The sequence below is a fragment of the Podarcis pityusensis genome (genome assembly GCF_964106645.2).
Source record: "Podarcis pityusensis genome assembly, chromosome: 14".
Lineage (NCBI taxonomy): Eukaryota > Metazoa > Chordata > Lepidosauria > Squamata > Lacertidae > Podarcis > Podarcis pityusensis.
The window spans coordinates 38,183,164-38,210,232 of NC_138039.1; the positions used below are offsets into that span (position 1 = coordinate 38,183,164).

General features: G+C 47.4%; 1 protein-coding gene across 3 annotated transcripts; it reads right to left on the reverse strand.

Annotated features, from left to right (window-relative positions):
* Nucleotides 1–21,411: 21,411 nt before the first annotated feature.
* Nucleotides 21,412–26,746, reverse strand: MEX3B (mex-3 RNA binding family member B). 3 transcript variants are annotated; one of them, XM_080980390.1, is made up of 2 exons: nt 26,136–26,746; nt 21,412–24,939 (listed from the first exon to the last, which is right to left on the reverse strand). In XM_080980390.1, the coding sequence occupies exons 1-2, from the start codon at nt 26,389–26,391 to the stop codon at nt 23,348–23,350; spliced, it is 1,848 nt and encodes a 615-aa protein (XP_080836516.1). In that variant the 5' UTR covers nt 26,392–26,746; the 3' UTR covers nt 21,412–23,347. The 3 variants fall into 3 exon arrangements, with proteins under 3 accessions (XP_080836516.1, XP_080836515.1, XP_080836514.1); XM_080980389.1 differs by lacking the exon at nt 26,136–26,746 and adding an exon at nt 25,724–26,122; XM_080980388.1 differs by lacking the exon at nt 26,136–26,746 and adding an exon at nt 25,074–25,716.
* Between the last annotated feature and the right edge of the window lie 323 nt (nt 26,747–27,069).

The following is a 27,069-nucleotide window of genomic DNA, read 5'->3' on the forward strand; positions in this document are numbered from 1 at the left end:
GGACACATTCTACTCATGTAAAAACACGCTGATTCCCAGACTGTCCATGGGCCGGATTGAGAAGGCGATTGGGCCGCATCTGGCTCACGGGCCTTAGGTTGCCTACCCCTGATCTGGAAGGAAACCAAGTGAGTCTGGGATGAAGGGCATCAGCCTTTTTCCTGGCCCTTGCCCCACCCCCAGCTGGCATTGTCCTGCCAAAAAGGAGGCAGGGCGACGGCCACCCTGTAGCAAGGTGGGTGGCACCTGGCCAGGTAAGCCCGCACGGTGTCACAAACCCCGTCCACCCCTGGACAGGGGGTGAGCAGAAATTGTGAGAACAGGATGCTGTTCTAGATGGGCCTTGAGGCTGATCCAGCAGGGCTCTTTGTATGTTCTTATGTCTAGGGGAATAGCAGGGTGTATGTGCCAGGGGGGCTGTTGCCCTTGGCACACACTTTTTGAAGGCATCCCAGCGCAGCGCAGCCTGGTACTCCCCTCTGCCCGCCAAGGACCACATCAGCCAGCTGGGCTCCCCCTTTTGCAGGCTGCTCAGCGCATCCCACCTTTGCTCCAATGGGGGTGGGGTGCCTCTGGCGGCGTCAATGGTGAGGGCTGGGTTGGTGTCCCCCCCATCCAGCACACACATGCTCCCCCTCTGCCTGGCATGCACACACATGCACGCCCCAGACACCGGCAACCAGTGCTATGCCACTGCTTATGTCTACTCCCTCATGGGTTCAGTGAGACTTATGAGCATAGCAGGGGTGGGGAACCTCAGCCCTGGGTGTCAAATGCGGCCCTCCGATCCTCTTCCTTTGGTCCTCAGAATTCTCCACAGGCCACAAACTTTCCCACAGGCCAGGGCTTTTGCCTGGCTGTAAGATTTCCTTTTCCCTGCCCAGCAGGAAGATGGAGACTTGCAGTGTGTGTTGAGGAAACACCTGACATTTGCATGGCTGGAACATAACCTGCTGTTCCAAGGTAAGAATCATATCCTTTCCTCACCCCTGGAAAACGAGCAAAGATCTATCATACGAGTGACAATCTATGTTGGAAGTGTAAAGAAAAGGAAGGTACCTTTTTTCATGTGTGGTGGGTGTGTCCCAAGGTGAAAGACTGCTGGGGAAAGATTTATAATGAGTTAAAAAAGATGTTGAAATATTCTTTTATTAAAAAAACCAGAAGCCTTTCTACTTGGAATAACAGGTTTGGAATTGCCTGAGAAAGACGTTAGATTGTTTGTGTATGCCACAACTGCAGATAGAATTCTGTTTGCCAAAAATTGGAAAGTACAAGAAATACCAACAGTGGAGGAATGGCAGATGAAGATGATGGACTTTTTGGAGCCAGCCGACCTGACCGGAAGATTCCACGACCAGAAAGAGGAGGAGTACCAAGATGAATGGAAGAAATTTAAGGATTATTTAGTTAAATATGCTAAGATAATATAAGTAGAATTACTTGTAAGTACCAGATTGGCCTAGGAGTTCAATATGTTAAATTGCATAATACTATGGACAGAAGTTAATATGAAAAGAAAGAAAGATGTTAATTGACCAAGTTAAGTTTATTTGATAATAGTACTGGAAAACTGCTACAATGAGTCTTATAGAAACTCAGCTGGGGGATTTGAGGAAGTCATCCAACAATGGTAACAAAAATGGGATTATAACAGTTAGGATAAATGTTTGTTTGTTTGTTCTTTAATATTGTAATGTTTCTCTTTTTTGTTGTTTATGTCTGTTATAAATTTGGAAAACCCCAAAAAAAATTGAAGAAAAAAAGAGAATCATATCCTTTCCTCTCCCTGCTTTTACATCTGGCGCTGCCACCACTGACGTGTGGCCCTCAGAAGGCTGTACATGAGGGAAGGCGGCCCTCAGGCAGAAAAACAGATTTCTCACCCCTGAAAAATTGCAGGCTAATATCCTTTCTTTCCCATCCCTAGTCAGCACACTCCTTCCAACCCCTTGCATTTGCCAGCAGTTAAAGAGGCAATCTTCCTGTTCCCCTTTAGCTTTTGGTCTCCTACCCAGGGTTCCTGCAAATACAGAAAGGAGGAGACGGGGAGAAATGTTTTCTTTCAAATCAGCCGGTGTGATTTGGACCTCTGTAGAAAGTTGAGTAGTTCCCATGCATGTCAGGTGCTGGTATACGGCCTGCCTTATTGACATCTGTAAAACAATCCCGCAGCGATTAGTATTTCTCCTAATACAATCCCTGCTCAGCTCCTGGAATTCAGCTTCATGCAATCCAATCAGCTGCTCCAGAGAAGAAATAGCGACCTATTACGCATGCCTCCAAGAGCCTCGCAAATCAATGGGCTGCATGCTGTTTCAATCATCGCCCATCTCGCTGTGGCATGTTTATTGATGGGCCCTGCTCCTCTGTCCCTGTAGCAGACGAGAGAGGTTGTTGCTGGGCTAAAAATGACAGCCCGCTCTGCTGTGTCTCATAACACACCACCTTCCATCCGGTCCAGCTTTCATTCTTTTCTTTTTTTTAAAAAAAAGGAGAGAACAACAATCAGATGGACAAAAAGGTTGACTGGTTGCAAAGGAGGATAGGGCCCCACCTGGGACTCTAAGGCACAGAGTGGGGAATTTCTGCAGACACAGCTTTTCTCAAAAGATTGTAAGGTTTCTTAGTTTACAAAAATATGTGCATTGTATCTTTTTTCAAGTTGCATTTTCTACAGATCAATTTCATTTGTTGTAAGACGTTAGGGTTACATGCAGTGTCAGGTTAGGAAGAAAAGAGGGGTAAAGAGGGGGAGAGGGAATGGTGAGTGGGGTGGGGTCAGGTGGCAATGCCTCTATTCTTCTACTTAGTGTATGTGTGGGGTTTTGTGTCAGTGTCACTTGTGTGGGTTCTCTTACTATTTGCTTGTTGAATTTTGTCGGTGGTGAGAGAGGTTGGGGGTGGCCCAGGGTGTGATTGATTGTTTTTGGTTGGCTGTACAGTGGTACCTCGGGTTACATACACTTCAGGTTACAGACACTTCAGGTTACAGACTCTGCTAACCCAGAAATATTACCTCGGGTTAAGAACTTTGCTTCAGGATGAGAACAGAAATCGTGCTCCGGCGGCGCGGCAGCAGCAGGAGGCCCCATTAGCTAAAGTGGTGCTTCAGGTTAAGAACAGTTTCCGGTTAAGAACGGACCTCTGGAACGAATTAAGTTCTTAACCTGAGGTACCACTGTAGTGAGATTTGTTTGTGTGTTTGAGCAGTGTGTGTGTATTTGGATCATGTTAGCCAGATTGATTTGTATGCTGTCGGCAGATTCTTGTTGTTGTCTTGTCGGATCAGACTAGTGCCCTTTCTAGTCCAGCAGCATGTTCTCAAAGTGGCCAGCCTGATGGCGCATAGTGTGGGTGAAGCCATGGGGCAGTTGCCATGGACGAAAAATCTTAGGGTTGCAAAATTTCAAAAAAGAAAAAAGGAAGTAGTAATAAAAAAATAATACTAAATAGTGTGCCCTCACACTGAATTTGAGCGTTGCACAGGGTGCCGCTGAAATTTAACAGCCTAAAGACTGCCAGTGGTTGAGGGGGGCCCCGCTCCATCCATTTCAGGTCTCTGGAGTTGTGGGGAGTAAGAAAGTCTTTAACCTGAGCTACCTCCTGTGGTTGCAACCTCAATCACCTCCTACACCTCCCATTTGCATAGGGTGAAATTCTCCCATTTGCATGCATCACAGTCATTCATGGACCACCATGAGCACACACATGTTTACAGCTGTGATGCAGGGAACCAGTTCACGCAGGAAGTGTTTCCCTATGTTCCTGGCTGGATCGGGAACCTAGCAGCCTTCCCAATCCTTCCTAGAAGCAATTGCCAGTAGCTGCATGGAGGTTGCATGGCTTGCTCTTGATCCTACTGCAGAGCGGCACTGGGGCAGGGGAGGCAATGCTAGATTGATGCAGATATAGATGGGTTCTTTAAAACATACTAAAAATAAATGTAGCTTGAAAAGACTGCTTTATAACAGCTGTTGCTAGAAGAGAGTTAATTAAAATGTAATTAGCTATTACATTTTACTCCAAAACGAAACGAGCTTATTACAGCCTTCTGAGACATTGAGGAGTTCCTTTTTCATATTCATTCCTTGCTTTCGCCAGGAAAGAGAGAAGTCATAGAAGAACGGGATCGTTCCACACAAAATGCCACAACCCCAAACAGCACCCAGCAGTTCCTGTGTACAGAATGCTACCCACCCACCCATTCCATTTTGTTTTTGGCTGGCATGCAAGCACACGCATGCCCAAGATAGCAATCTGGCTGCAGAGTTCAGCAGTTCCTGAACCATCTTCAAAGGCAGCCCCACATGCAATGCATTGCAGCAATCCAGTCCAGAGGTTACCAGAGCACAGACAACAGAAGTAAGGCTAGCCCTGTCCAGTAATCAATATAATAACAAAAAGAACCAGAAATGTTTGCAGTGGGTTGGTGCCAGGACTGCAGAGGCAGAAGAAAGTGGAGCGACAGCAGTGACTCTGATTTTTGTACTGCCCGTTGCTTCAAAAGTCAGAAGTTCCTATACACAACCCTCCCCATTCAGGCGAGCAAGAAACATTTTTACAGTTCAGGGACACATTCAGTTGTGCAAAAGCAGTCAGGGAGGGTGTGGAGCAGAGGCAGTGAAGGGTGTGGCCTGAAGTCCAGGTTGAGATGCCTGGAGAGCCATGTTTGGCCTCTGGCCCTCAAGTCGTAAAGGAAGTGGCTTGGCACAGCTTGACTTTTTAGCCATTAAGTGTTTAATTTAAGCCATGAAGACATTTAGCCATTAAGGAACCAAACAAAAAAGCTGGTACCTGGGCATTAGACAAGCATTCGGACTGAGGTCAGAGGAGCCAATTTCAGGAAAAGACTGCGGGGACCCAGCATAGCATCCTGATGTCATGCACACAACAACAACATAATAATACAGTGGTACCTCGAGATGCAAACGAGATCTGTTCAGGAGCCCCGTTCGCATCTAGAAGCAAATGTAACCCATGTCTGCGTGTGCGCGGGTCACGTTTTGGCGCTTCTGCGCATGCGCGTGACATCATTTTGAGCATCTGCACATGCGCAAGTGGCAAAACCCAGAAGTAACGCGCTCCGTTACTTCCGGGTTGCCACGGAGCACAACTCAAACGCGCTCACCTCGAAGCACATTCAACCCAAGGTATGACTGTAATAATAATAATAATAATAATAATAATAATAATAATAATAATTTATTATTTATACCCCGCCCATCTGGCTGGGCTTCCCCAGTCACTCTGGGCGGCTTCCAACAAAATATTAAAATACAGTAATGCATCAAACATTAAAAGCTTCCCTAAACAGGGCTGCCTTCAGATGTCTTCTAGAAGTCTGGTACAGTGGTACCTCTGCTTATGTACTTAATTCATTCTGGAGGTCCGTTCTTAACCTGAAACTGTTCTTAACCTGAAGCACCACCCCTGCGCGATTTCTGTTCTCATCCTGAAGCAAAGTTCTTAACCCGAGGTACTATTTCTGGGTTAGTGGAGTCTGTAACCTGAAGCGTATGTAACCCGAGGTACCACTGTAGTTGTTGTTCTCTTTGACATCTGGTGGGAGGGTGTTCCTCATGAGGAACATCATGAGGTGCTGCAGGGTGGAGCAGAATGTAGAGGCAGCGCAGTCCCAGCAGCTGGAGGCCCCTGTCCTCCCCTTCCCCCTGTCACGCAAGGGGAACATGGGGGAAGCTGCCCTTGACATGTGGCAGGAGGAGGAGCCACCAACCACTGAAGCCAGACCATGCCAGGCTCCACGTTCACCCTCCTCTGCTCTCTGAACAATGGGGGAGCCCAGCCCCTTCAAACACAAAACACAGGGGGGTCCAAAGTGGCTTGGTCCCTAAGAGTTGGTGCCTATGCTAAGGCTATTATTCATAGAATCATAGAATTGTAGAGTTAGAAGGGACCCCAACGGTCATCTAGTCAAACCCGCTGAAATGCAGGAATCTCGGCTAAAGCATCCATGACAGATGGCCATCCAGGTAAAGGTAAAGGTACCCCTGCCCGTACGGGCCAGTCTTGACAGACTCTAGGGTTGTGCGCTCATCTCACTCTATAGGCCGGGAGCCAGCGCTGTCCGCAGACACTTCCGGGTCACGTGGCCAGCGTGACAAGCTGCATCTGGCGAGCCAGCGCAGCACACGGAACGCCGTTTACCTTCCCGCTGGTAAGCGGTCCCTATTTCTCTACTTGCACCCGGGGGTGCTTTCGAACTGCTAGGTTGGCAGGCGCTGGGACCAAACGACGGGAGCGCACCCCGCCGCGGGGATTCGAACCGCCGACCATGCGATCGGCAAGTCCTAGGCGCTGAGGTTTTACCCACAGCGCCACCTGCGTCCCCAATGGCCATCCAACCTCTCCTTAAAAACCTCCAAGGAAGGAGAGTCCACCACCTCCTGAAGGAGACTGTTCCACTGTCAAACAGCTCTTAATATCCGAAGGTTTCTTCTGATGTTTCTTGTCACCTGAAGCCATTGGTTCGAGTCCTACCCTACGTTTCTGAGCACAATTCAAAGTGTTGGTGCTGACCTTTAAAGCCCTAAATGGCCTGGGTCCAGTATACCTGAAGGAGCGTCTCCACCTCCATCGTTCTGCCCGGACACTGAGGTCCAGCGCCGAGGGCCTTCTGGCGGTTCCCTCTCCGCGAGAAGCCAAGTTACAGGGAACCAGGCAGAGGGCCTTCTCAGTAGTGGCGCCTGCCCTGTAGAACGCCCTCCCACCAGATGTCAAAGAGAAAAATAACTACCAAACTTTTAGAAGACATCTGAAGGCAGCTCTGTTTAGGGAAGCTTTTAATGTTTAATAGCTTATTGTATTTTAGTGTTTTGTTGGAAGCCGCCCAGAGTGGCTGGGGAAACCCAGCCAGATGGGCGGGGTATAAATAATAAATTATTATTATTATTAATATTATTATTATTATTATTATTATTATTATTACCCTCCAGAACAGCAGAAAACAAGCTTGTTCCCTCTTCCAAGTGACCGCCCTTGTGATATTTGAAGATCGCTGTCTTATCTCCTCTCAGTCTCCTCTTTTCCAGGCTAAACATACCCAGCGTCTTCAACCATTCCTCATAAAGTTTGGTTTCCAGACCCTTGATCATCTTGGTCGCCCACCTCTGCACATGTTCCAGCTTGTCAACATCCTTCTTAAATTGTGGTACACAGAATTGGACACAGTATTACAGATGTGGTCTGACTCACTGAACTTAATCAACCTAGTTTAGTCATGTTAATGAATTCCAGTAGTTCTTTGCTGAGTGAAAGTTGGTTGAATACCACCCTGAATGTTTACTGGTTTTTTTCTGTTTTCGGGATCCAGAACATGGGTGCCTGGAGAGAGCCCTGAGAGCCAGAAAGAGATCATGGTGGGCCATACTGTATTTGTCCCCCAGACTTGAGATTCCTCATCTCTTTCCACATTTTTTGACAGCAGCTCTTCAGGATTTCAAGCAAGGTGTCAACATTTTCAAAACCAGACTACAGTGGTACCATGGGTTAAGAACTTAATTTGTTCTGAGACTTCCGGGTTGGCGCCATCGCCGAATGGCGGACTCCCTCCGAGCTCCGGAGGGAGCCTGCTCGGCAGGGGCTGGGTCCTACCGCACCGGCGATGCGGGGACCCTTAAAAACCACGGCCACGAGGGTCGTGGACATGGAGACTCGGCTGGCACCGCTAGCGCCCTCCCGACTCGTGAAGGAGCCTTTTTAAAGGCTACGGATCGGGTGCCGGGGAGAAGCGTGGTGCTTTGAGTCCTCTGCTATCCCTGCCGAGCGCAGCCGCATGCCATCCGGCGGAGAGCGCTGACTTCTTCTATTGAAAATTCGGACTTTTAGACAACAACCCGTGAGTAATTTGGAAACTGGGTTTAAAAGGAGGAAAAAAAGAATTTCTTTTTGAATTGGATACGAGCGGGGGGGGGATCCAAAAAGGAAGTCAGTCCCCCCCCCTATTGTAAACCTTTCAAGACAAGGACGGGGAAACCAAGGTCCAAAAAGATTTGTATTGCTGATAATCACTAAGAATTCCACGATGGGGAATCATAAGAACTGTGCTGGAGGATGAATTGAGGGAGAAGAAACGTAACCCCCCCCCCCCTGGGAACCGGGGTGATTGAAGAGAGAGCCTGGTGAAAAGAGTCGGAGATTTTGACAGCTGTCAAAGTAGCTGTCAAAGTCGGAAAGCAGAGAGGATTTTATTATGAGAACTTTGCTGGCTAAATTTGTTACAATTTGCTACAACTCGTTAAAACTTGGATACAAAATGGCGAAAATATGGATAACAATCGGACTTTTGGACTAGAGAAGACAAAGTTATAACAATCCCCCTAGAGGAGTTTCGGGACATTACAAAGATGGTCGTAAGTGGAAAAAAAACACCATTGGAATTTTACAGGACTGGTTATCTTCTGGGAAAGCTGCAAAACGGAAATAATATTTTGTCTACAGGGTGTTCAGCTAAAGGAGACAATAGAATTTTCTATTGAAGAAAGGAAGGGACTGAACGCAAGTTTTTGTTCCTGAATAACAATAATCCCTGCAGACTTATTAAGCTTCTGAATTAGAACGTTTCAGCAGCGGAACAAGAGGAAACTGGACTATAATTTGGAAAGAACAATGGGGGGAGCTTTATTAAAGATCTGAAGTTAAGTGTTCTAAAAATAATTATGAAAGGGAAAAAAAGAAAAAAAAAAACCAGCAAGGAGTTGGGGGAAATAGGTGATTCATGGATTGTAAGAATTCCAGGCGGATAATATGGTTTGGTGGTCAGGGGGAAATTAAACCGGGGACAGGGGGGGAGAACTAAAATCCAAAGGCTTGTCAACTTCTTTTTTTTTGAACTGGCTTTGTCTCATCTTTTATACTCTTTATTTCTTATTTCTGATATTTTTATTATGTGGGGTGTTTCTATTATTAAAAAAAAGGGAAATTGTGGAATGAAAATGGGGTGGGCCCTGGGAAAGAAATTTTCTGTGTTTTATTAAGGGTATTGATGTGGAGTGTAGAAATTTTAAATTCGAATAATGGTTTAAACAAATTAAGTTTTTATTCAGAACTGAGAGCTTGTGGAGCCAACAATATGAAAAAGGAATATGGTAGGGGTGGGGGAAGGGGGGAGTCCCAGAAAGTGGATTTATGAAAATAAGGCTATGAACGTATTTTAATTATTGCTTTCTGTATTTTCTTTTTTTTGAAAATCTTAATAAATATTATTTAAAAAAAAAAAAAAAAAAGAACTTAATTTGTTCTGGAGGTCTGTTCTTAACCTGAAACTGTTCTTAACCTGAAGCACCACTTTAGCTAATGGGGCCTCCTGCTGCTGCTGCACCACCGCTGCATGATTTCTGTTCTCATCCTGAAGCAAAGTTCTTAACCCGAGGTAATATTTCTGGGTTAGCGGAGTCTGTAACCTGAAGCGTATGTAACCCGAGGTACCACTGCAGAACGTTTCAGGAGACAAATTGCCACATAATGCAACATTTGTGCAAAATCAGGGAAACAGAGTCTTGCCTAAAAGAGTTGTGAATGTTAATAACAACAACAAAAGCTTATAGCCGAGAAGTGGAAGGAGAAAACATGTACCTTGGCAAGAAGAACATCTTTTGAAATTGCAGTTGTGCTATGGTGCAAGATGTCTGCATCATTGCTTTAACTGCATGTAACCTGGATGGAATCATAAAACTAGGAGAATTTGGATGTTATAGAGATGCAGGGAAGAAACAGCAGAGAAAGGGAGGCTGGGAAATTCATTCACTCTATATCTGATGCCCAAGGGTGAGTGCTGTGCTTATGCAGCCAAAACAGCAGCACCCACAATACCAGCGGGAGATATCAGCTGGCTTAGGGAAAACCTCAAAGTTTTCAGATGTACAAACAGGGTAAAGGCAAACCAAATGGGAGGAGGAATGGTGGAGATCATGCAGGAGGGCAGAACTGGATGACTAGAATAGGGAACTGAAACACTCCACGCTGCCACCTCATGCTGCAACCTTTTCTTGCAGGTCCCACTTGTACTAATAATAATACTAATTAACATTTGTGGAGTGCTTTCAAGAGTACCATTATTTAAAGCCCCGGGAACGCAATACTAATTTCTCTTTCTCTGCTTTTATTTTTTTATGTGCACTTTATACTGTGCAGGTTTTAATTGCTATTTGCATTATCATTATCGTTTTAAAAATCCTTAAAGAGGCGGTGCCAATTTTTCAGAACAGGAAAACTCCGAGTGTCTTTCCCCTCTTTTTTTATAAAATGCTGCTCTTTGTAGAATATATATGTTTAATTCTGCCCTGTTCAGAGCTGATAACCTATACATTTCAAACCGGCATCCAAAAAATAGCTTCTGGCATTGAACAACTGGAGATATTTTTCTAGGTCTGCACGAACATGCACATATCAAATACAGTGGTACCTCGGGTTACATACGCTTCAGGTTACAGACTCTGCTAACCCAGAAATAGTACCTCGGGTTAAGAACTTTGCTTCAGGATGAGAACAGAAATTGTGCTCCAGCAGCACAGCGGCAGCAGGAGGCCCCATTAGCTAAAGTGGTGCTTCAGGTTAAGAACAGTTTCAGGTTAAGAACGGACCTCCGGAATGTGTTAAGTTGTGGGTGAACATATCAGACGACACAGCAATTCTTCAAACAGCTCTTGTTTATTCACAGGCCAGGACAGAACTGAACTGAAGGGTTCAGTCAGCCTGCTTATATAGAGCTCCAGTACAATGTAACTGTAACAATTTTCTAAAACTATCCAATCACTGAACGTCACTTCCGATCCCTTATTTGCATAACTATCTACAGTATCCCCCTGCTGGCCCAGGGTGAGAACTTCAGTACATAACAGAATGAATTAAGTACTTAACCCGAGGTACCACTGTAATAATAAATGTCTGTATCTTCAGTAAGTCATTTACACCACAAGCCTTCAAACAATGCTGAACCATTCAGATTCCTGTTTTAAACAGTGGCAGGGATAGCAGCATGAAAGAAAGAATCAATCAACCAAGAAGTATGCATGTTATTTACATACGTACATACATACAATATTTTTATCTCACTCACTTGCCAGTTTGCCCTTTGCAATTGAGGGTGCCGTGCAACATGCACACATGTGCACAAGATGCGCAATTTGCTGGTGTCACTCCCGCACGCTGTGTGAAATGCTGGCATGTCACCATGCGGTTTGCGCCACTGACATCAGCACAACGCATGGTTGCTGCAGAATTTTGAGGGTGTCTGGCCTTCTCGAAAATTTTGGAAGCCCTTGGCCCCTCAGTCCCCCCTAGATGGCGCCCCTCAACTCACTTATCAGACAATCATGGTCTCCCATAGTGGCTCATATCCGGAGGGAGGGGGAGAGAGACTAGGAATCTGGTTTACAAACCAAATCTAAGAGGCTGCCTTAGGCTGAGCCAGACCACTGGGGCCATCTAGTTCACTTTGGTCTACACTGGCTGGCAGTGACTTCCCAGTGTATCAGAGGGGAGTCTTTTCACAGACCTACCTGGATATAGCTGGCCTTGAACCTGGGACCTTGAGCATGCATAGCAGATGCTCTACCACTGGGCTATAGCTCCTGCCCAGACAAGACATGCAAATAAAGGGGCATTGAAGGACACAGTGGAACAAGGAGGCTTCTTTTAGACCCAAGCATAGTGGGGAAGTTATTAAGCATTTACATCCAGTTCAGGCCAGGCTGATCTCTCCTTGTGAATGTTCTTATTTGAACAGCAATTGCAGGCTCTTGTTCCCTTGGTCTCTGGATGGGAGCAGAGTTTCCTGTGATCCCAGAGTAATAGGCCCTCGGAACAGAGTGCTGATCCTCTGACATTTCTCCGATGGAAATAGGGACATCTTATTCCATAATAATAATAAAAATTTGTACCCTGCCCAACTGAGTGGGTTGCCCTAGCCACTTTGTGCACCCTCCAGCATATACAAAAACATAATAAAATTTTTAAAACTTCCCCATACAGAGTTGCCTTCAGATGTCTTCCAAAGGTTGTATAGTTACTTATCTCCTTGGCTCAGTGGTCGCATAACTCCATACCCTCCTATGAAAATCGGGACGTCCTACCATACCCTCCAACCTGTCTTCCAATCGGAAGCCGTGCCTTGGTTTTCGAACGGTTTTGGGAGTCAAACGGACTCCTGGAATGGATTAAGTTTGAGAACCAAGGTACCACTGTACATAAAAACATGATAAAACATTAAACATTTTTTTAAAAAACCACACACTTCCCTACACAGGATTGCCTTCAGACAGCTCGGGGTTTGGATAACTCCATACCTTCCAACATTTCTCCAATAAAAATAGGGATATTCTAAGGAAAAGTGGGACGCGAGTGGCGCTGTGGGTTAAACCACAGAGCCTAGGACTTGCCGATCAGAAGGTTGGCGGTTCGAATCCCCGCAACGGGGTGAGCTCCTGTTGCTCAGTCCTTGCTCCTGCCAACCTAGCAGTTCAAAAGAACGCCAAAGTGCAAGTAGATAAATAGGTACCGCTCTGGCGGAAAGGTAAACGTGCTTCCGTGCGCTGCTCTGGTTTGCCAGAAGCGGCTTAGTCTTGCGGGCCACATGACCCAGAAGCTGTCTGCGGAAAAACGCCGGCTCCCTCGGCCAGTAAAGCAAGATGAGCGCTGCAACCCCAGAGTTGTCCGCGACTGGACTTAATGGTCAGGGGTCCCTTTACCTTTACCTTTACCTTTAAGGAAAAGCCCCTTCTGCCCTACGGAGGAGGTAGGGTTGCAGGCTTCACGGCCCCTCCACACGCGTGGTGGGTAGAGGCCAGCCCCCGCACGATTGGGGGGGGATTCCTGGCCGCGGCACCCCCTGGCCAACCAATTGGCCATTTTAGGGGGTGTGGCCTGCCCTATAAAGCCAGGACGCGGCCAGGGATCTCCCTCTTTGCCGCTCATCACGGCTTCTGTAAATCTGGGAATGTCCTTGGAAAATAGGGGCACTTGTTCTGTGAGTATTCTTTCAGGCAGGGAACGGGGAAATGAGCTGCCTGCAGTTGCTCCCTCCTTGGCCGATGAACAGGCCACAGTTGGTCTTCCCCTTGCCTTGATGCTTTTCCTGAGAGGCAATCGGTGAAGTCTCCTCCCACTGGCCCTTGGTCCTACCTATCAGTTCTGCAACCCTTGGGCAGCTACTGCTCCTTTTGCAAGATCCTATGACACAAAAAGCACCGTGCACCACAACTTTCATGGGGGTCATACTGCTGTTGCTACATTTACAGACCCTCTAAGTGTCCCTATTTTCCAGGGACGTCCCCGATTTAGAAAAGCCATCCCGGTTTCTGATTTGATCCCAGAATGTCCTGCTTTTCCTTAGGATGTCCCTATTTCCATTGGAGAAATGTTGGGGTTAGCCCATCCCCCCAAGCCGTCTGAAGGCAATCCTATACAGGGAAGTCCCCCCCCCTCCCAACGTTTAATGCTTTATTATGTTTTTATATATGTTGGAAGCTGCCCATAGTGGCTTGGGGCAACCCAATAAGATGTATGGGGTATAGGTAGTAAAATGATCATTATGGAATGGGACATCCCTCTTTTCATAAGAGAAGTGCTGGAGGGTATGCATTTAAAAGGCATGGTTTAAATGTTGGCAACCCTGTGCCTGATTTAAGGCTGCTCAGCGTGGAGCTATTTACAGCATCCTTGCAAAGGAGAACAGAAAGAAATCATTCAGAGTTCGTGGTCACAATTCATCATCATTTGGTACACTTAAGCCTATTGAAATCAACAGGCTTAAGTGTGATTCTGAGCTGGATTGTGGCCAGTTGCTCCATTACCTGGAAAAGCTCATTTTAAAACAAACATTTTAAAATGTATCCATGGTCACTAGAATTGTCAGTCCCCGCCCACACACACACACACAGCCCTGTTTCTTTGCCTGTAATATCAGCCTCACATGTAAAAATATAGCAAGTGGGGCCTTTTTCTCACTCAGATATAAACCGACAGAGAAAGCTTCTGCTGCTTTCTTTCTGCCTGTCCAGCTGCCGACTAAGAGCCAGTGTGGTGTAGTGGTTAAGAGCGGTAGACTCGTAATCTGGTGAACCGGGTTTGCTTCCCCGCTCCTCCACATGCAGCTGCTGTGTGACCTTGGGCTACTCACACTTCTCTGAAGTCTCTCAGCCTCACTCACCTCACAGAGTGTTTGTTGTGGGGGAGGAAGGGAAAGGGAATGTTAGCCGCTTTGAGACTCCTTCGGGTAGTGATAAAGCGGGATATCAAATCCAAACTCTTCTTCTACTCTTCTTCTAACAATATACAACACCCTCTTCACATATCTAATGGGCAGGACACTGGTTGATTAAATTTATACCCCATCCTCCCAAAGGAGCCTAGGACTTCTCTGAAGTCTCTCAGCCCCACTCACCTCACAGAATGTTTGTTGTGGGGGAGGGAGGGGTAGGAGAATGGTAGCCACTTTGAGACTCCTTCGGGTAGTGATAAAGAGGGATATCAAATCCAAACTTTTCTAAAGGAGTAGGTAAAACATGTTGGCAATTCACAAAAAGTTGCTCAGTTTGACCCGCCAAGCAAACTGTTTTTTTTGCATGTTTTTGGGGGGAGTTGCCCCATAATCCAAGGCCACATTCACACCATACTTTGAAAGTACTATGATGCCAAGCAGTCATGCCTTCCCCCAAAGAATTCTGGGAACTGTAGTTTGTTAAGAGTGCTGAGACCCCTATTCTCCTTCTGTGGACTGATGTTAAACCACCATGCATAAGAGTCAACTCCTAGGGGCAGAGGGGGCTTCACACACACCCCCAATAAAATATTTGAAGAGACCAGGCCTCTCCAAAGTTGATGGGCATTGTCATTCAAATGGTGTGCATGAACTACATCATGTGACTTATTATATGGAACAGGGCTTACTTGCCCCCCCCCCAATATTTTATTCAAGTTGGCACCCCTGCCACTATGGGAACTGTAACTCTGTGACGGGAAAAGCAGTCTCCTAAATCTCAGCACCCTTAGCAAATCCAGCTCCCCAAAATTATTTAGGGGAAGCTAAAGAATTAAGTGGTATTGTAGTGCTTTAAATGCATGTGGCCCAAATTTCTTGGAATGCTATAGGAAATCTGTTGTTATAAAAAGACTGGCTATTTATTGTTAAACCGGTCTAAAATACAATTTCTGAATATTTGAAAGGTGCAGTCTTAGATGCTGACTTAGAAATTGTTTAAAATTTATTAGCTGCTGTTAAATTGTGTGTTGCTGCCCGTATTGTTAAAGCTATGGTTTTCCCAGTAGTGATGTATGGAAGCGAGAGCTGGACCATAAAGAAGGCTGATCGCTGAAGAATTGATGCTTTTGAATTATGGTGCTGGAGGAGACTCTTGAGAGTCCCATGGACTGCAAGAAGATCAAACCTCTCCATTCTTAAGGAAATCAGCCCTGAGTGCTCACTGGAAGGACAGATTGTTAAGCTGAGGCTCCAATACTTTGGCCACCTCATGAGAAGAGAAGACTCCCTGGAAAAGACCCTGATGTTGGGAAAGGTGGAGGGCACAAGGAGAAGGGGACGACAGAGGATGAGATGGCTGGACAGTGTTCTCGAAGCTACCAGCATGAGTTTGACCAAACTGCGGGAGGCAGTGGAAGACAGGAGTGCCTGGCGTGCTCTGGTCCATGGGATCATGAAGAGTCGGACACGACTAAACGACTAAACAACAACAAAGTCTGGAGGGTGGGGGAAGACAGTGCCACCAGCAACAGACTAGATTGACTATAACAACATATTTGAAAGTCACATACATAAGGAAAGAGAGAAATGAGCAGGATAGCAGATCTATAGAATGATGGTCAATATTTATTACATTTTGGAATGACAAAGTTCAAGTCAACATATATTTTTATAATATATGTTCAATAACTTACTAAGTGTATTGATCATGTATAATATTATTTATATACATGTATATGCTATGTGTGGATATATACTTATTTGGTTATTGCATCCAAACAAATTCAGTTGTGTAATTTAAAGTGGACCTTGGAGCTCTTGCACAAAAAGCCACTTCTCCACTCCACCGCTCAAAATCTGACATTCTGCAACAAAGAAAGCAATGGGAAAATGCACCAGAAAGTGTGGGATAACATTTGCATGATGCAACATTATCTAACCCCCCTGCAATCAAATCAGAATGGATACTCAATAGAAAGTGGGTATTGTCTAACCGGCCCACAAATTTTGCACAAAACAAATTGGGATAAATTATCCAGTCAACAGCTTGTCTGGAAATGGCCCAAGACTTAATATGCAGCATACATTTAAAGCATATTTAAAGCAAATGGCTTCCCCTACAGCAGGCATGGCCAAACTTGTCCTTCCACCTGTTTTGGGACAACAATTCCCATCATCCCTGATCACTGGTCCTGTTAGCTAGGGAAGATGGGAGTTGTAGTCCCAAAACAGCTAGAGGGCCAAGTTTAGCCATGCCTGCCCTAGAGGATCCTGGGAACTGTAGTTTAACCTGACAAAGCCCCAGCACCCTTAGCAAACAATATTTCCCTGGATTATTTAGGGGAGGTTATATGTTCTAAATGGTGCATGTGCAGTGAGATGCCTAACTGATGCACATATACATACTTACCTCTTTGAAACAAAAGGAAGCATGCTTTTTGTCTTCAGGAAAAATGTTTTTATGCACGTGCAAATTCAAAACCAATAGATTAAATTGACCAAAAACCCATGCAATGAAATCAATTCAAAGGTCTTTATCGGGGTTATAGTGCTGTTTTATTCTACTTTTTGCACAATGCCCAGTGTATACTCCCTCCTGAACTACAAATACAGTGGTACCTCGGGTTACATACGCTTCAGGTTACATACGCTTCAGGTTACAGACTCTGCTAACCCAGAAATATTACCTCGGGTTAAGAACTTTGCTTCAGGATGAGAACAGAAATTGTGCTCTGGCGGCGTGGCAGCAGCAGGAGGCCCCATTAGCTAAAGCGGTACCTCAGGTTAAGAACAGTTTCAGGTTAAAAATGGACCTCTGGAACGAATTAAGTACTTAACCCGAGGTACCACTGTATACACTAGCGGCAATGATCTCACCGGATGTTTGATCAAATACGCGTTTCTCACATCAAAATAACAAGAGCTGAGGGAAGCACGCAGGAAGAAATCCCAGTGGCCTAGATGGAAAAATAGAGAACCCAAAGCAAACCCAAGCAATTGGGTTGCTCTTGTGAGTGACAGTCCTGTGGGGGCACAGCTCTTGAGTAATCTGCCATGGACAAAGAGATACTTGCCTGGCTACCAAAACCCACCAGAACCTTCAAGAGAGCCATGAGAACTATTAAAAGCCCAGCATCTATCCCAAGGCTGAAGTGGCCAGCCCCAAACCCCAAACCATTCTCCAAAGACTCACCTACATAAGCAGCACACTGCAACGTACCACTCAGATTAAACCACACAAGCTAAAAGTGGCTTCAGTGCACAGCAAGGAACAAGTTGTCGTTAATGGCACATGTTGTTTCAAGGCCTGGATGTGCACTCCTGCAGCATATATCCTTCATTTGTTGTTGTTGTTGTTGTTGTTGTTGTTGTTGTTGTTGTTGTTGTTGTTACTTCATTCAATTACACCAATAATCTGATTCAATATCAGGCAGCAATGCACACATGTACACACGTCTATGCACCCAGCTGAATGAGGTCACACCTGTGCACATCCACATGGTTTATGGGGGTCGTGGTTGCAGTAGTTGGGCTTAAGACTGCTTCTCAGTGTCAGAGCGGGACAATCCCAGGCAAAACGCAGTGTGTCTTCTCTGAGGACTCCTGCTACAGAGGAGCCAGGGGTGCTCTAGAACTGCCACCCTTTAGGAGCAAGACCCCTGCGCCCACAACATGCTGCGTAACAAAATTATTTGCCTTGACAAGCAGAAAGTCACAGGCACCAGAATGTTGACATTCTGCTGCAAGAAGGAAAAAAACACCATCGTGAGGTTAAATAAAAGCATAAGCAATCCTGCGATGTTGGTTTTCTGGGATATTTTCAAGCAACACCTTTTTTTTCTTTCTTTGCAAATTGAGGACAGCTAATGGTGGAAGGAAATTGCATGACTGAATCCTTCCCTTAAGGGAAGTTTCCCTGCACAGAGAAATCTAGTACCTCAGGGAGGAGGATGGACTAGAAGCCCTCCTCTCCCAAACATCACTTTTTAATCAGAGTTGGGTTGTTTAAAAATGCAAGGGCAGGGGACATTCAGTTATGTGAAACTGCCCCTCCTCACCGCAATCTAAAATAGTATAGTATACAGTGGTACCTCAGGTTACATACGCTTCAGGTTACAGACTCTGCTAACCCAGAACTTTGCTTCAGGATGAGAACAGAAATCGTGCTCCGGCAGTGCAGCGGCAGCAGCGGGAGGCCCCATTAGCTAAGTGGTGCTTCACGTTAAGAACAGTTTCAGGTTAAGAACGGACCTCCGGAACGAATTAAGTACGTAACCAGAGGTACCACTGTAGTACAGTCATACCTCGGGTTACAGATGCTTCCGGTTGTACATCTTCGGGTTGCGCACCGCGCCGAACCCGGAAATATTGGAACAGGTTATTTCCAGGTTTCGGCGCTCACACATGCACAGAAGTACTAAATTGCACTTTGCGCATGCACAGAAGCGCGAAATCATGACCCGTGCGTGCGCAGACACGGCACTGCGGGTTGCGAACTTGCCTCCCGCACGGATCATGTTCGCAACCCAAGTGTCCACTGTATAGCCTATGAACAGACTATGGTACAGTCTAGGAATAGCTTTGCCACCTCATTTGCTATCACAACTAGGCCTTCAAGCCAAAAGGAATCTGAATGATCTACCCCCAAATGTTTTCCAATATAGACTACTTGAAAATTGCTGAGGGTCTGAGTGGACCACTTAATTATCTTTCTGCCTGATGTAGCAGTTGTAATGAGCTGTGCCATGTAATAAAATAAAAACAGCCTGCTGGAACATAACAATGGCCCATCTAGTGTCATGTAGAGGTTAGCCTGGGAGACAAGGCTTCAAACCCCACACTCAGCCATGAAGTTCACTGGGTGACCTTGATCCAATCACTGCCTCTCAGCCTGACTTACCTCACAGGGTTGTTTGTCTACTTATTCATTTATAAAATACTGCTGTATCATAAATACATCATAGCAGTTTACAATATAAAACCATCAAAAGTTAAAAGCAAGCCAAAAGCAAAAGAATTAAAAAATAACATCAGAACCCCACAGTAGGGAGATGTACTCTGAAATGCCCACATAGAAGAGTTTTCAGTAGGCATTTAAAAGTTGGCACAGAAGGTGCCCGGTTACATTTTATTAAATTGTCAAAAATTTCACATGTACACTCCAATACATAATAATTTTTTCTTTTGTTTTGCAGACTTCCCACCCCTTTCCCATGGTGTTTTTTAATTTATCCCCTCCTTGCTGCACCCTATCATCTCACTCTTATAACATAACACTCCTGTAATCTCCCGATTCCTTCTGCCACTCATAGTTCAAATCCTGCTCACAGACAGACCTGATCTACTCTGATAGCTTGCAGATAAATACAGTTGTAAATCTATGAATGGGGAGGTTTTGGCCCTCAAAGCATTGTCAGACTCCCCAAGTCCCATCAGCTCCAGCTGACATGGTCAGACCACAGAAGATGTAGCTCAACAACTTCTGCAGTCACAAAGTCTCGCCCATCTTTGTTTCAGATAAAGGTTTTTCTCCAGCTACGTGGCCCAACCTGGTGGCCTTCAGGTGATGCTGGACTGCAGCTCCCATCAGCTTTGGCTGATGTCAGCTTAGTCAGGGAGTTGTAAGTCCAGAGATGTGAAGAGCACCCAGTCAGGAAGGCTGCCAAACATACAGTACTTCACTTATAGCTCCAAAGCAGGCATAGGCAAACTCCAGCCCTCCAGATGTTTGGGACTACAATTCCCATCATCCCTGACCACTGGTCCTGTTAGCTAGGGATGATGGGAGTTGTAGTCCCAAACATCTGGAGGGCTGGAGTTTGCCTATTACTGCTCCAAAGGCTGGCATCACTGGGGCTGTCAATGCTGACCGCCTGTTCGAAGGAGATATGGAACTTCTGCCAGCTCCCTCTTCTACTGCTAAATAGGCAATTGGCCGGATCAGGGATAACAAAGCTGACCTTAAAAGATCAGGTTGCACTTGTGATTTTCTGATCCAGCTGTGCTGACCATGAGTAACACACCAGCATATGCAAGTGTGATACATGGATTGCAACAAAAAAGTACACATTGAGGAGCTTTTTTATGATACAGGTACATTTCATATGGGACGCAAGTGGCGCTGTGGGTTAAGCCACAGAGCCTAGGACTTGCCAATCAGAAGGTCGGAGGTTCAAATCCCCGTGACGGGGTGAGCTCCTGTTGCGCTGTCCCTGCTCCTGCCCACCTAGCAGTTCGAAAGCACGTCAAAGTGCAAGTAGATAAATAGGTACTGCTCTGGTGGGAAGGTAAACAGCGTTTCCGTGCGCTGCTCCGGTTCGCCAGAAGCGGCTTAGTCATGCTGGCCACATGACCCGGAAGCTGTACGCCGGCTCCCTCGGCCAATAAAGCAAGATGAGCACCACAACCCCAGAGTCGGCCACGACTGGACCTAATGGTCAGGGGTCCCTTTACCTTTACCTTTCATATAGTACACACAACAGGTCTTTGAGATCAAAGCAGCCTTAACTGCAGCAAACTCAAGATGCAAACTTCAAAAAAAAAATCTTTTTCAAAACATAGGAAAGGGGGAACAGGAATCCTAGCTACTCTGGGACATTCTCCCCAAAGCCAAAAACTCATTTCATTAGGTCCCGAAAGCTACTCTTAAAATGAATGTGACCTACCATCCCCTGTTGTGACCCTCCAGGCAAAAACTCAGCCCACCAGTCATACATTGTGCTCTGCCACGGGCTTGGCAACCCCTCGGTTTTCAGCCTGATGGGTCAAATGATGTCGCAAGCAGCGTCAGGCCTGCAGTCTGCACACACAGAAAGAATGGAAGTTAATATGGGAAGCAATTGGGGCCACTTCACACAACAGGATACACTTATTTGCAAGGTTAGGATACACTTATTTTGCAAGGTTGCAAATGCAAGTTTGTTGCATTCTAAGGATCACACTCAAAGCTTCTTCTGAAACACTTAATTTTTAAAAAAGAAAACCAAAGGGGACTTTTCTGAGGGTGAGGATTCACCGAGGCTCCTTGCCAAACTTAGACTTGGTGGCAAACTCAGTTTTCCCCCAGGCAATGTGCGGAACATCCCTGATAAAGACTTTCCGAAGCAGTAACCTCAGATCAAAGAGACATTGCCTTCTCCCCACCATAAAAGAACGCAATAAAACAACCACCAAAATCTAACCACAACACCAGATGCTTTTCTGTAATATTTTATTTATATAGAAATACTTAAAAAAACATGAAGTAGCACCATTACTTAAGTTTTACCTTTATTATGTAGAACTTTAAATGTCAGAAAAATAAAACTCTTGATACAATTTCAAATCTTGTCTCAGCAAATATAATATTAGTATCTGACCATGAGGTTAAAGGCCCTTTATCATAAAATAAAATATACTTTGTTTTTAAACTTTGCTCAGTAAAGTACATTTAAGATCAAGTAACATCACCTACATATACATAAACAAGTGGTAAACAAATGTATTAAAATAGAAATACTAAACTATAGTGGTGCAACAGAATTTTTTTGTAATTTCCACTGAATTCTATTTATACAAATGTTAGAAAGCATCAACAGTTCCTTTTGACTTATGCTTAAACGCTTCCATTTTTTGTAATAATATAGAATAAAATATGCTTTATATCACTGAATAGAAAATATGCTGGGTGAAGCAGATTTAAAAGATTTCTTTTTTTCTGAACCTATAAAAAATCTCCATCCCAACAGAATACTGTTCAAAGTATTACACATTTTATGGTTTTGCAATTCCATTCACAATTGTGTGATAGTAAAATAATACAGTGTTCTTCGCCATAAGGCCATACCAAAAAATAAAAAAGATTTAACCCAGCTACAAAAAAGTTCACTGAACTTAAATTAAAATACTTGTAAACATCTTTGCAATATGAAATATAATTTTTCAAGTCAAAAAAGAATAAAATACTTCAATCTGTATTAATGCAATTTATCTTTAAAACCTTTAAACGTTTTAATATATATAAGAGATATGTTACAGTTTCCTTTTTTTCTTCTTTTTTTCTTTGATAAAGCTGCAGTATCATAAGTTCATTATTATTATTATCATTATTATTATTATTAAAAATTCACAGGAAAAAATCTTGCCCTTTCGAGAACATTCAAGAAAAGTTATCCATCCATAGTTATTTCTCAATAAGCAATCTACCAACTACCAGCACATTATACTAACTGTTCACACGCCATCATAATCCATATGCATTTCCTATTTTAATTTGGGGGGGGAGGGAGAAAAAGAGAAGAGAGAAAAGAGAGTCAGAGAGAGAGAGAGAGAGAGAGAGAGAGAGAGATCATTTGATTTGGAAGCTTGGCCTTAAGAGAAAGTGTAAAAACTAGTCTATTACTAGAATGTCGTTCCTTAATATTTATAGCATGCACCAGGTGTCACAAACATCCCCCTTAAACCCATTCCTAAGCTACGGCACACTCAAGAATGCAAGGAAACAAAAACAGAAGTTATTTTTTCAAAAAGCAAGATGGTCACCATCCTGCAAAACGTCAGGTTCCCCCACCCCACCCCGTCCCCCCGTCTGTTATTATTTATATTATTTTTGGGATGTGCGGATACTGCAGCTTTAAAAGCTCGACACAGATATTATATATATTTATATGCATGTATATAGGCAAGTAGAAGACCTTTTGAAGAAGAGGAGGTTGCTTGTCTGTGTGGGGGGGGGAGAGAGAGAAAGAGGGAGCATAGGAGCCAACTCTGAGAGGTCGAGGTCCCTTTGCCCCCCAATAAAGTATTTGAGGGAGCTGGGGCCCCCAAAAGTTTATGAGGTGCATCACAGGAGCCAACTCTGAGGGGTCTTTGCCCCCCATAAAATAATTGATGGGGGCGGGCCCCCTAAAATTGGTGGGCATTGCCCTTCAAATGGGGTGCATGCACCGCATCATGTGATCGATGACGTGGGGCGGGGCTTGCCGGGGCCCCCAATATTTCATTCAAGTTGGCACCCCATGCCTTGCGATCCATTATGCAGGGTGCAGCTGGCCTGGCACACGTCTACACCCATTTTTTAATTCAAGTTGGCACCCATGAGAGGGAGGGAGGGAAGGAGGGAGGGAGGGAGGGGTCGCGGTTTGGGGACCCTTAGGAAAAGATCCGGATGGCCTGAGTGACGGCGCTGTGGCACACGGGGCACTGGGGCTCCGTCTTCTCGCAGATGCGGTTGGCACACTCCATGCAGAAGAGGTTGTGGCCGCAGGGCACCAGCGCCGCGATCACCTCGCTCTCGAAGCACACGGAGCAGTCGCGGCTGCCTTTCCTCCGCAGCCCCGACGACGAGCACGACGAGCTGGAAGAGGAGCTGGAGGAGGAGGACGACGACGCCGACGAATCCGACGGCAGGCCCGGCAAGTGGCAGCCCAGCCCGTTGGCGTACAGAGGGTAGGAGCAGGGCGACGACGACGACGGGGCGGACGGCGAGGAAGCGGCTGCAGCGGCCGCGGCGGCAGCAGCAGCGGCGGCCACGGCGGCGGCGATGAGGCGGCCGCCCGGGTCGCTGCGCACCCGCCGCGCCAGCGGGTGCTGCTCCAGCGCCACGCCTCCCGCCCCGACGTGCAGAGGCGGGGAAAGGCGCGTGGGGGGAGGAGGAGGCGGGGGCGGAGGCGGCCCGGCGCCCCGCCTCTGCCCTCCGCTGCTCACCAGCAAGGCCAGGTTGGCGTTAGACGGAGGCGCGCCGCCGCCGCCGCCACCGGCGGGAAACGCGACGGCTCCGGGCGACGAGGGCCCGCGCTCGAACTGCGACCAGAGTAGCGGCGCGCCGGGCGGAGGCGCCGGCGCCAAGTCGAAGCCGGGCGGGGAATCGAAGGGCGGCAGCTCGGAGGCGCAGCAGTCGGGCGACGAGAGCACCTCGCCGCCGCCATAGACGCCGTAGCCGTTGTTGTTGTTGTTGCCGTTGTGGTGCGGGAAGCTGAGCGACGGGCTGGGCGGGCTGTAGTCGGCCAAGCGGGCGCTGCTGCTGCCGCCGCTTCCTCCGACGCCATTGCCGAAGTACGAGTCGGTGGAAGCGCTGCCCAGCGAGCTGGAGCTGTCGTTGCGGTAGCTGCAGAAGGGCTTGCGGCCCGGCGTCGGGGTGATGCTGGAAGAGGAGGGTGGCGGAGGGGGCGGTGGCGGAGGAGGGGGCGGCGGCGGAGGGGGCGGCGTGGGCTTGCTCCAGAGGCTCCCGGCGCCGCCGGCGGCCAGCTCGAAGCCCACGTCGGTGCCGTTGGCGTGGAAGTCGTTGTCGTCGGTGAGCTCGATGATGCCGCCCGTGCGCATGGCGATGTGCGCCTCGATCTCCTCCCGCGCGCGGTCCACGTTCTCCGGCATGCCGGTCACCTCGAAGACGGGCTCTTTGTCGCGGCTGGGCGTCACGATGTAGGTGTGCGTTTGCTGCTGGATGCGCTTGATGGTGGCCCCCTTGGGCCCCACCACCAGGCCCACCACCCGGTAAGGGACCCGCACTTGGATGGTGGTTTGGCCCGGCAGGTTGGGCGGGCTGGGCACCGTGCCGTTGAGCACGGTGTTTTTGTTCCGGGAGGCGCGGATCATGGAGAAGTGTTCCGCCGCCGAAATGATCTCCCTCCGGGCCATGGCCACATCTTCCTTCCTGCCCGTGACAACGAAGAGCGGCTCCTCCCCGCGGACCGGGGTCTTGATGTAGGTGTTGGTTTTGGCCCGCAACGCTTTGATTTTACAACCTAAGATAAGGCGGGGGGGAGGGGGAAGGGGGAGGGAAGGGGAGGGAGGAAAAAGAGGAAGGAAACACGGTTACATCTACTCCAGCTTTTCGGGGTGCAGCAACTGAACGAGGGGGGGGGGCCACCAAGCCAACCTGCCTCTTGGTCCAACATTTCATCCACGTCGAGTTCCATTTGCAAGTCATCACAACCATGCCAGCTTTTTGACACAGGAACACACCCATCTCCGCACCTCGAACCAACCAATATTCCCATTGGCCAAAACAAACAAACAAAAAAAAAGGCCCAAAACGTTATTTGCCCAGGATCTCGGAGATACTGTAATAAGTTGCAGGGGGGTGGGGCGGCAGAGAGACAACAATACCAAAACACCTCCCCACACCCAACGCAACCACGCCATGAGACGCCAAGTGAGCGGCCACATTTCATCCATCGCAAGCGGGCAACCCAAATATGCAACGCCCCCTTTTATATATATATACAATAAAATTAATAAATCCACACTCGTGCTCCGCACATTCCAGGGGAGGGGAAGGGAACCTGGGGAAGGGGGCTGGGGGGGAGGGTGGAAACAAGCCCGACGGGGATGACATAAACAGACACACCGAGAAATACAAAAAGGTACCACCACCACCAGCAGCAGCAGCCCTCTTGAAGACACCCGCTTCGTAATGCAGATGCTTTGAACCTAACCCCCCCCCCATTGTTCACCTCCTTGCCGTTGCCTGTAAGGAAACACCCATCGATTCCTAACTATTGACAAATAAAAGGCGCGCGCACTGACCAGCATCCGCTTGCATTTTTGCGCACACAGAATCAAATCAAAAGGGGTTTTTTTAGGGCATAAAAGGGGGAGGGGTTGTGCTGCGAGATGAGGCGCAAACATCTGGATGCGAAAGGCGTCCTCCACCTCTGCTCTGCTTCACTTTCTTTGTCTAGAGTGGAAGTGGCGGCGGGGGAGGGAGGGAGAGAAGGGTGTCGAGAAGAGGCGGCCAGGTTAGCCATCATCACAAGCCTGCAATTTGGACTCGAGGGGGCGAGCCGTGTTGGCATCTCGGAGGCAAAAGGCATCCACAGAAACCCAGGGAGGAGACAGCAGCTAGAGAGAAGCAGCAAAAAACCTTCCCTCGATTCCCACCACACATCTCTCTCACACACACCACACACACACAAAGACGATCGAGCCAAGCCCCCACCTTGCCTGCCCACGATCTCGGCGACATGCTCCGAGCTGGGCACCGGGACGCATTCGGTCATGTTCACGCTCTTCTTGCGCGGCTCGTTGTCGTAAAGGGAGCCCGTCTCGTCGTTGTCCAAGCCCAGCAGGGAGAGCTGATCCAAAGCGATCTGAAGGGCTCTTTGGTCATCCAGGGTCTCCCCGCCTCCTCCTCCTCCACCGCCGCCTCCTCCGCTCCCATTCCTCTCCATGTCGGCAAACAAGGAGCTGGGCATAGTCCCGGGTGGATGTGGGGGGATCGCGCCCTCCGCTTCCTTTCCCTCCTGCGCTCTCGGATCAGGAGTGGGGGGCGGGGGTGGGGAGGGAGGGAAGCAGGGAAGGGAAGCAGCACCAACACACACACACACACACACACACCAGGAGAAGGGGGGAGGTGGAAAGCAGACACAAAGGAAACAGCCAAGGCAGATGGCCAGCAAACGGCAGACGAGGAAGCGGTTGGAGAAGCCCGGCAAGCAGATCCTGGATGCTGGCTCAGAACAAAACAAAACGGGCAAAAATGCTCAGATTGTAATTTCCTTGCGCGCCGCTTTAAAAAAAAAGAGAAGAAGCCCCCCCAGTGCAATCCGGTTTATAAGATGCTTTCCAAGAAAATGAGGAAAAATACCCCACCACGACTCCCCCCAAGCTTTTCCCTTTTTCTTCTTCTTCTTCCTCCTCCTCCTTGGGGGGGCGCGGGGGGGGGCGCGTGCAGAGAATAGAGAGAAGCGCTCCGGTGCTTTTGGCTCCCCCCCTTGAGTTCCTTTGCTGGCCGCGATGGCAGGCGTTTCTTTAAGGAGCCCCTCCCAGCTTCCACTCACTCAGCGATTTCTCTCTCTCTCTCTCCCTCTCCTCCTCTCCCCCTTTCTTTCTCTCTCTCTCTCTCGCTCGCTTTCTCCTCCTCCTCTTTTCTG